Genomic DNA, 11059 nt, shown 5'->3' with positions numbered 1-11059 from the left:
CTTTCATATATCACTTAAATGAAGAGGTTAATTTCATCTATACAATTGTTTTGTTGTTATGTGATTATTTCTTAATTAAGATTTAATTTTTAAAATTATAAAACAAAATATCACAATATTTAAATTTATATCAAATTAGTATGTTTTAAGCATTTTGTAAATTTGATAGAGTACAGAGTATATAATGTTCCTTGCATATAATGCAACTGTCAACTGTCAATATCATACATAAATGTCCAATATTTTTATTTTTGTGGGAAAATTGCTGCAAATAAAGATTTGTTTAAATGTATATAATCAAATGACGATTTTTTATTTAGGATTAATTCGAAACCTTTACGACACAAATAGATACATTTGTATCTTTTCTTCTGAGCGTAAAGAAATAATGACTTCTCATAAAACTTTAAGTTTGCCTAAAGAAGCTAAAAAAGTTGCTCGACCTAGTCGTAGCAAGCGAATACCTTGCACTTGTCGCCTATGCGTTCGTCATGAGGGGTACGTTTTATTTAATTTCTATAAAAGATAAATTTATTAGAAGTCAATGTATTATCAAAAGTTATATTCAATTTTAGTATTTATGCTCAGATTTACTTAACTTTATACAGTATCTTTAAAAAAACTTTAAATTGTTGCATTAAATTATTAATCGACTATTTATATTTCATTTTATATTATTAGGAACGTAATTCAAAATTTTCAGAGTCACAGTAGATGGAAAGAAACAACATATTTGTGATTATAAGAACTGCAATAAGCTATTTACTAAAACTCAACACCTTCGTAACCATATAAGATCACATTTAGGAGAAAGGCCATTTAGTTGTAATTTTTGTGATAAAAGGTAAGTTATTAATAAAGATTAGTTAGCTTATTGAAAATAGATTTTAGTTGATTTATATATATATTGATTATACATTCAATTTCCAATTGGTGGAATGATATATTATCATTATCTCACTCTGGTAACAAGACAAAATGTGGTGTTGAGTTTTAACTACCACTCAATACACATTCTCAAAAATTCCACTGTGTGTGGACTGTTTTAATATTACATTTTTACTACACTGCTATATTATGTGTGGTGTCCTGCATGGCATGACACAAAAAATAAAACAGATTCTTCTTGTTTAATGTTTAAAATATATACCATATACTTATACTAGATTCTTTCGTCATGAAGAGCTGACCAGGCACAAACGGAGTCACACCAAAGAGAAGATCTATATTTGTCCACAATGTGGTAAAGGCTTCACACGGTCAGACTACCTGACTAAACACATGGATATGCACATAAGAAGAGGGCTAGTAAGTGGAAGTCTAATAGAGATCTTTTAACAAACATTACTGTATTTAAAAGTTACATTTTTACTTAAGTATATTCAGTTATTATTAGTTTGCTATGAATAATTTTATGGACTAAGATTTCTTAATATTTAGTCTTAATACTGAATAAAGAATATTTTAATATGATTAGTTAATTATCTTTGAAGCTATTTGGGTTCCTTATAACAGAGTTTGATTCTAAACAATGATTTAATTGCTATTTGGAGTGTGGCATTAAGTTAGGATAAAAGTTACTCAACATAAAATTCCTCAAATTCATGCAAAAACATATAGGTGTTGCTTAACATTAAGCTCTCCTACCCTACTCTATATAAGGATAAAGTGTGCAACTATAAAAAAAAATATCCGTTGAAGAAATGTTTGCTGCAAGCTATGTTTAAATAATGTAATTATAACAAATGATCAATAGCACCCTTTTTTTAGGAAAATGATGAAGAGGAAAGTGGGTCTGATGATTTAAATGCAGTATATGAAGCAGATAAAGACAATCCTATGATCATTATAAGAACTCATTTGAATAAGTAAATAGGTGGACAGTAAATTTTGAATATTGACTATAAAGGGGCCATCTATAAATTATAAATTAATTATTATATTTCCAAACACAAATTGGGAAATATAATAATTAATTTATACTACTTAATTATACACCTTATGTCTAAAAATGATTAAATCTAAACAGTAGTTTCGAAGTTTCCATATTATGTTTTGAAATGATGATATGGATGAAATTTTAGACTCCTTCATACCCCGTACACAATGTGGCACTTTGTTGACCCTTTCAACCCTCTACATTTGATATAATTTATGGATGGCTTCTTATAAAAAAAATATGATGTGATATTCTTATATAAATCTTTTTAGTCAATATTTTAATTAATATTTTTATTTATTACAAATTTGCTTACACATAATTACACTTTTTGCCCATCAGGGACATTGCGTCTAAATTAGGTCATATAAACAACTCAAATATAAATGAGTTTTCTTTTTAATAAAATTATAATTTTAAATAATAAGAAATAAGTTCCTTTTTTTTTAAATTTCTTCAATCAAATTCATAACCATGTGTTGAGTGATGATTGTAATGATATATTTTTATATTTATTAGATATTTTTTTTGGTTTGTGTTGATTTAAGGCTAGTTTTGTTTTTTAATTAGTAAGTTAGTAGTTGTATATGTAGTTAGTTACTAGTTTTTTATTCAAATTACCTCTTAAAAGAAACTGTAACTGAGTTCAATGTTGATAGTAAAGAGTTAATTAGTATTTACTATTTAAATTGCATATATTTTTGTGACATTGTAAATAAGTTTGTTTATATTTTAAATAATAAAATAAAGCATAATGTGATACTACATTAAAATTGTTATACTTCTATTGCACTAAAACTATTTTAAAGGACCTTTTTTTTAATCATCATATTAGTAATCATGCTATATATAAAAATCCTTAACCTGTCGAAAAAATGGAAAATGAAATGATTAGTTGCGTTTTTAAATAAGCTAGCGTTCCTATCGCGGCTTCGCCCTTCTGTCCACTAATTAAAAATTAAAGCGTACATCTGTAGGAAGGAACATGGTTTTATAAAAATCGGTAAATAACTGTCAATAAACATGTTCATACATGTGAACTCATATCTGTATATGAGATCTGATGGATGTATGAGATGTAACATCTACACATATGATCTTACATCTACACATGTGATTTCACCATCCTCACATCTGATGTAACACCTACACATGTGATTTTACATCTACACATGTGATTTCACCATCCTCACATCTGATGTAACATCTACACATGTGATTTCACCATCCTCACATCTGTTCTAACATCAACACATGTGATCTGTAGTAAGATCATATATGACGTCCACGGAGATCTAACCTCAATATATGTCATCCACACATGTTACACATGGTCAGCACATGATCAGCACATATGTTCTACACATGTGATCTCGCATCCACTTTTGTGATATTTTTTACATTATAGTGGCTAAAATAATTATTTTACATTTTTTTGTATAAAATGTAAATGAATCAAGCCACTATAATAATGAGGCAAAGCGAGACGTTTAGTGCCACCACTCCACGTACAATACCTCCAGAATTCGGCGGAATGTGAGGAACGGAACTTAATGGGAACGGAGTGCCTAGTGCTAAATTAGATTCCATCTGCCTAACCTGCATAACGCTATAATATATATGAACACACACATATGCTTAGCTCAGCTTAGACTTCGCGAACTGTATTATGCATTCACATAATAATTTTAATAATTTTTATTCAGGCCTATAGAAAGCGGGTATATACATATAACTAGTTTTTTAATTTACTGTATAAAGCCTAGCGTGTATATTTTATTACAAATGCAACGAAGATTACAAATCAGAAGTTGGTACTAGCTACCTACTTTTAAGTATAATTATTATGATATCATTGATTTTAATTAGTCGTTTTATTTAGACCGTGGCCAGTGATCACGAAGCAGACATGGTCAGCGGGCGCATTATCGAGATGATCCATTTTAGTTCTAACTTCTAAGTAAGTAAATGTTACTTAGGTTTAGAACTAAAGTTGTATTGGTAATTTTATGCTTGTTATATTGTTAAAGTCATTTAATTAATTGTTATATTATATTTTTGTGGTTTTATGTTTTGTCAAGGGACAAAAATACATTTATTTTATTCACACATTGTTATTAATAAAAATATATGCGGCGGAAAGTGGGAAACGGAGTGTTTTAACACTAGGTCTCTCTGCCTACCCTGCTGTGTGCGGGATACAGCGTGAAACTGATTTATTTTATTTAGTAAATATAAACATTTACAGTTACATCTAGTTAGATATAACTAAGTGCGTAACAATAATGTTTTTTAATATTTTAGTCTCTACTTGTAGTTTTGACATAGGCACAGCTTCTTTAGGTAATTACTTGATTCTCATAGTTTTCAATGTTAAACATAAAATTTCTAAGTGAATATTGAATAAAATCGTAACAACATCGGGTCGACGAACGCCATTTTCCGTGTCGCCAGGCCTAATGGCCAACATTACCGCCCGTGAAATCGTGATGTCGACCGCGGCTTCTGACTACTAATACTCTATTTTTCTATTTTCCACGATGCCTCGATTATTTGTTAATGGTTTTATGTTACTTAATCATTTTTTGTGGCAGACATTCTTAGGCCGAATGGTCATCCACTTGCTTGAATAATAGATAATCGAAAATGTTGTTATAGTTGCGAATTATAATAATAATCAATATTTATCTTTATCAGTTCAGTTCTTATATAATTATAGCGTTTCACACGTGCCAATTATTTTTATGATATGTTAAAAAAATTAAAATTAAATCACCACTAATAAAAGAAGAATGAACGCGTCGTACAATTGAGGTTCCGCAAACGGCAAGCAATGAGTGTGATTTAAAATTGCACGTAGAACAGTTTATAATAAATAATACGTGTATACTCAAAAAAATTAAATAAGTTTTTAAAATTTTACTAATATTTAATTGCTTATTTATATACCTACCTTAATATATTTAAATTGAATTTAGCTAAATTGCAAATCTTATATACATATACAAGAAAATGTAATTCCGCTGGTATGTTTACAAAGAAATGTGTTCCATAGATAAATTAAACAGTATGGTGCCAGCCGATAGTGATCACAGCAAGCAGAAAGCAAGACAAAAGCTAATCGGTCCGCTGCCCCCGCTACGCCAGCCTTCTAATGAAAGATAGACGATAAATTTTAATTGCATATAACTAGCGAACTAATTATGAACATTACAGAGTATGTAAAAGTTATTATGTACGCTTTATTCATGATAAACTGAAAATATATGTAGGCATCTTTCAGTACAAGTGTGACTAAACGCGGCTGGTTGTAGGTTCGATCCCCACTCGAGGAAATGAAATATTTATTTAATTTTATATTTCCATTTCTTCGCTCTGGTGTCGAGGCAAAGCGCGACATTGAGTTTCGCACGTAGTCAGGTGGTGTGGATGATATTTTAGCTTGTACGTATTTCGAAACTATAAAGAAAATACACATACAACTATAAACAAAATTAATTGGGTACCTCATGGTAACCTAGAATTATGAAATTTGGCAGCTAGCATCTACAGGGAGTACTAGTTCAGGAAAAAAATAAATCTTATTTTGGTCAAATCCTAAAAAATAATAACCTTAAAAGGAGGCCAAAATTTAGTATTTAAGCTGCTAGTTCAAGTGAGGTATTTAAGCCTGAATTTCAGAAAAAGCTCGAGACCTCCAATTCGTGTTTAGAACCTTTGGTGGGCGAGCCCGACTCGAGCTTGTCCGGTTTTTTTAAAAAATGACAATGTCATAGATATCTAAAATTGAAAATTCGATAAAAAATTGGTATTTAAAATTCGATATTGCTAATTTAAGACGAGGTTACATTAGTAATAGATCTTTGTTTGACACCTGTTCGAAATTCGATAGGTGCACACAATCTTCAATTATATCCATATATAGTGACGTAATTTGTACCTAGTTCTAGTGCAAACGATGGTATGGTTGTAAATACAATTCCCCGTTCATTCTAGGTGAATTGTCCCGGCCCGGTTAAGTCACTGGGGTTATTAATAATATTTGGGGCCGTGAAGGAGTGGCACCAGTGTGTTACTGTAAACGCGACGATTGCTTGTTCGATTCCTAGTCGGTTGAATGAAATATTGAATATTTTCATTTCTTCGCTCTGGTAACGAGGCAAAGCGTCGCATTGACATGCTCTACTCAAAACACAATGTCTTCAAAATTCAGAGGGAAATGGGGAACGGAGTATCTTAACCCTGGCTTTCGTCTGTTTACCCTGTTAAATACGGAATGCAGGTAGACGCTAAAGAAAAATATATATTTTATTTTACTAGTATATATATTTATACCATGCGCATATTGATATGTGAGAATAAACAGAAAGTCGAATTTCACATATTACAATGTTTGTCAAATTGCTTACATACATTAATCTATAGATATAAATAAATTTGAAGGTCTGTCTGTAAAAATAATGTATTTTCAAGTGCATATAGTTATTTAAACGATACCAAAATACACTTAACAAACATTCTAGACAAATTTTGTTTTGTCTTTCTGTATTTATTTTTACATTTTTCTTTTTCTTTATATTTACTTACACTGAAAGATAGAAGGGACTATGGAGCAACATCTAGGTTACTTTTTATCTCGGGATTCTCGCGGGATCGGAGTTTGCGCATGAAAATTGCATTTGTCGTGCGCTCGCTTCTACTGACTATCTAGATCTGAAATAACTGAACATTTTTTGGTAAAAAACATATGAAATTTTGTTAAATGTAAAAACAGTGTTAAATAACCCCTCAATTTTCCCTAATTACTCGCATTTAAACATTAAAATGTTAACAAAAAATAGCGGGGGAAGTCGCACGGGGACCGCTAGTAAGAAACTCTATGAGTAAGTAAAATTTTATATTCAATATACTTTAAGATAGAAAGTTTCATCTTATATATTAGGTGATTATCCGTAAATATTAAGGTATGACTTGCGTTTTTCAAATTGGATATTAAATTAAATAAAACCACACACGATATGAAAGTCATGGACGTTTTGTAATAGAATTTTAATATAAAATTTGTATTATATTTTCACTATAATTCTACTTTTCACTATATATTATTTATTCACTATAATTCTTTCAGTTTCACGCTTTATCCTGCATATAGCAGAATAGGTCGAATGAAAGAAGTATTAAAAGACTGTTCTCTACTTTCTTGAGTGCCGAAACTTATCGCCCGTGGGAAATTATAATAACTCATTCTCCCGCGTGGGAATCGAAACCACAAGCATCGCGTTTTTCCAAACGATGGCCTCAATTCTGTGAACTATTTGAAATAATTAAAATAAAAAAAATACTGTACTGTGTACTAATGTGATTGGTTGGCGAGTCTTCGAATATTATTGCATATTTGTGATTATTAAATAATACATCAAATAATATTTTGTTAGCGTTTTAACACAAATAATCTCAAAGATGTTCTTAGGTACCTTTATCTTTTTCTATTTGATTTCAGTATATCATAAAGATGTAGAGAGTAAAGACTTAGGTGAAACCTCCCCTCACTTAAAAGGGTAAGATTGTTTAATAAAAATTACTAAGTTATAATAAGAAAGAATTAATAATCTTACAGTGCTTAATTTTGTATGTTTGCGAACTTTGTTATTACAGGCGTTCTGTGTACTTACGTACATCCAGTAGCGAAACAAAAAAACACAGTAATTATTAAAAATGTGTGAACTCAATTTGAGACGCAAATGGTATAGTTTAAGTCGAGGCAGGTGCTAGTGCGGGCACGCGGCGTCACCTGCCCGATGTCATGCACCTTACATTTTCCACAGCGGATGCGCGCGCGCCGGCGCGTGGCAGGTCGTCGGCTTTCACGCGCCAGTACTCACAAGTCCTTATACTTTTGAACTTACTTTATTAAACAATATTTCTGAGCGTGGCTTTAATAATTACTAAGTATACTTACTTGTCCATGTGAGATCGTTGACAGTGCGATGATGTAACGGCTGCTTTAGCAGTCGGACGGGGCTAGTAATGTTTTTTTTGACAAATAATAAAAACTATATTTATAAATAATTGATGTGCATAAATGTTTACTTATCATGTATTATATAAGTAAGAAATCTATTATTATGACAAATATTCAGATTAATAATAATAAACAATTTGTCATCTTACTTAAATATAGCTCTACCTACTATATGATTAGTAAAACAAAAAGTTTTATTAAATAAAATAAAAAGTTAATCCATTTTAAAAATAATTTAACAACTTAAATCACATTTTATCGATAAATTAGCACACTTTACGATATTTTGCATATCGCTGATGCCTGACTTGTAAACAACGGGACCGCACCGAGCCAAGCACGTCGGTCTCGTCAAACTGGACAAAGCTTTTATAAGAAATCATTATCGTTTAACGATTATATTTTTACAGTACAGTTCCGTTTAATAGCAGTAAAACGAATTTACTTAACTATGTCTAAAAAGTTTCTTTTTTATTTTTACGTTTTTCTATTATTTTTACAGGTGTCTTTACCAGATAAAAAAAGAAAGTTAAAGTTTTAACAGATAATTTAACTACAGTAAAGTAAATATAGCATGTTTAGATATAATTATGATACAAAACAAAAATAATGCGAGATTTGCCACTTATAACTAAAAGAAAGTAAATTATTTTTATCGCATTTAATAAGAAGGCCATGAAATATAATTAAAAAAGATGATCTTAGCCATTTATATTGCCGTCTTCCAATGATACCTTCACTCAACTACAGTGTGTATCTAAAGTAAATATAAATTTAGCTGTTATCAAATGTAACTTTTGTAAGGAATAATGGAAAATAGATTTTTGTATATAATTTATATATTCGGATAGCTCCTTTTATTTCGAGACATCAAATTTAATAATTGTAAACATCATTTAGACATATGATGTTAATTTAATATTTTTCTTTATAATCAATTTACAGGTTCAATTGAATATAAACTACAATTTTCTATACTAAAAACTAGATGTAAAAACAATCATCCCTAACAACCCTTATTTATGGAGTAGTCCAGTTACTAACCTTTGTGAGGTTGTCAACCCAGCACCTGCAGAGATCAATGGCAAACAACTATTTCTAAAATGCCAACAGAAGTTCATAATCGTTGGGCGTCACGCACGAAGCACATATTATGCACCCTCCTCCACAGATAACCTTTAGGTGCCTAATGATAATTAAAAAATACCATTCATATTCATAGAACATCCTTGTTATTTCTATATGTGTGTGTGATTTTATGGAATACTTATCGCTGAGTCTAGTTTATGTTTTTATGATAATGTAGAAACTTATTTTTTTGGTGATAGTATTATTCTTTGAAAGTTTTTATTATCGCATGTCTATTTCTACTTTTGTTTTGAAATTTAATATTTACTTAAATGAATTACACTTATTGCAGCTTATTAGAGGCGAGTCGTGGCGCAGGGGCACAAGCGTGTAAACGCGACCTGAAAACAAAAATATTCTGTCTTAATTTTTCATTTCACTAGTTTCCACGAAAAGGATTTATTTTTAAAACGTGATATAATTATAATAGTATTTACTTACTATTACTATTACTGCCGATTTTTTCGAGGCATTGCATGTTGGGGAGCGGAGCTTAACGAAAATATTAATAAATAAAAAATCATTTCCTCGAGTGGGGGTGGAAGCCACAACCGTCAATCAAACCCTTGTGCCCCTGCGCCATGACGGCCTCAAACTCATATTGTTATAGAATAAACTAGCTTTAAATAATGATGACGAATGAATAAACGTCAAGTTCACAACTTCATTACGTTTTGTAATTATTTTTATTTGAGAAAGATGGCGAGAAACATTTATTTTGTTATAGTAATAATTACTACGGAGCAGCTCTCACAGAGTAAATACGAGTATACAATAAAATACGTTGAGATAAGTAGTTTTCTGTTCAATTAACTATAATTTTTGTATATAATTATTATTTACAATATATAATAATAATTATGTTTATGTATTTTTATTATTGATTTCACCTAACATAGAGTTGATAACTAAGTGTTAGCCAATAATATGGAACTGGAGATACTTTTTATTTTGATTTTTAAATTAACAGTTTTTATTTTACCTCTAGTTATTGTTTATAGGTGTTTTATTACATAAAATCATGCTTATAGCGCGTTTGAATTTAATAGTAAACAATTTTAAATGTTTTTTTTTCTCATATAAGAAAAGCCGACGTATGAGAATTAATAAGGTAAATTTTCTAACACAATTCTATCATATTGATTATTTCTATCATAATTCTATACAGAACTGTAAATATTTTCTTTTAAATATTTTTTTCTTTAGGTTCGCGCTGTATCCCGCATATATATAGTTGTTCATCACTTTTCGTCGTCGTCGAATTTTTAAGGCACTGTGTGTTGAGTTCGGCACTTACTTTTATGATTTCATAAACTTTTATGATTTCACTCCCCAATACCAACCTAATTGTTTGTAAATAACAAGCTGAAGATTTCCACCTGCTTCTGGAAAGTGATTTGTATATGGTTATAATTTAGAAAAAAAAAACCATCTGCCGTTACCGTTTCACGGTCGGGCGACTCGTCGAACAATCAATCCGGTGATCTTAACCGGAATAATTGCCTAGTCCTGTAATCTATGCATGGATGCGTGGAAATGCCTTGCCTTGTAAGTTCTGCCCGAGAAAAACTGTCTGCGTGCATTTTATTGAAAAAATATGATTTATCGCACATTAACTATCTATATTACGTTTTCTATATAAGTGTATGGTGTTTTTTTAAGGTTTTTGCTTCGTGCTCTATCACTAAATCTTGAAAAGGGAGTATTGTTTATGTAATTGTTTAGATGCAAGAACAACATGTTGAAGGGTGGAAGAACTTGGTGGTGGAATGACCTATATGTGTCTATCTACCTAAAAATATAATTCTCACAGTGACTCTACCGCCAATACAATAATATATATATATTTAAATACAAATCTAATTGATTTTTAAATAGCAAATACCTAATAGCTGGCTGATAATATAAATCACGGAGCTAAAGTTCGCAAAAACAAAGTGTGAAGTTCCATCAACTGTAAGAAACAGACA

The 11059-nt window shown here is 30.4% G+C and overlaps 1 protein-coding gene across 1 annotated transcript; it reads left to right on the top strand.

The window, feature by feature from the left end:
* Nucleotides 1-210: 210 nt before the first annotated feature.
* LOC146541185 (uncharacterized) lies at nucleotides 211-2706 on the top strand. The gene is made up of 4 exons (XM_085193140.1): nucleotides 211-498; nucleotides 704-844; nucleotides 1167-1308; nucleotides 1771-2706. The coding sequence occupies exons 1-4, from the start codon at nucleotides 233-235 to the stop codon at nucleotides 1870-1872; spliced, it is 651 nt and encodes a 216-aa protein (XP_085049266.1). The 5' UTR covers nucleotides 211-232; the 3' UTR covers nucleotides 1873-2706.
* The last annotated feature ends 8353 nt before the right edge of the window (nucleotides 2707-11059 follow it).

The sequence above is a fragment of the Heliconius melpomene genome, chromosome 1, assembly GCF_056956725.1.
Source record: "Heliconius melpomene rosina isolate 202511_hmr_F chromosome 1, ASM5695672v1, whole genome shotgun sequence".
NCBI lineage: Eukaryota > Metazoa > Arthropoda > Insecta > Lepidoptera > Nymphalidae > Heliconius > Heliconius melpomene.
The sequence above is the reverse complement of the archived record's forward strand: the minus strand, read 5'-3'. Positions and strand labels throughout refer to the sequence as shown.

Bases quoted from the DNA above. Each gene is read 5' to 3' on its own strand.
- LOC146541185 (XM_085193140.1), top strand. From the start codon at position 233: ATGTCCAATATTTTTATTTTTGTGGGAAAATTGCTGCAAATAAAGATT. The intron at 499-703 runs GTACGTTTTATT...CAAAATTTTCAG, and splicing joins CTATGCGTTCGTCATGAGGG to AGTCACAGTAGATGGAAAGA. The intron at 845-1,166 runs GTAAGTTATTAA...TACTTATACTAG, and splicing joins TGTAATTTTTGTGATAAAAG to ATTCTTTCGTCATGAAGAGC.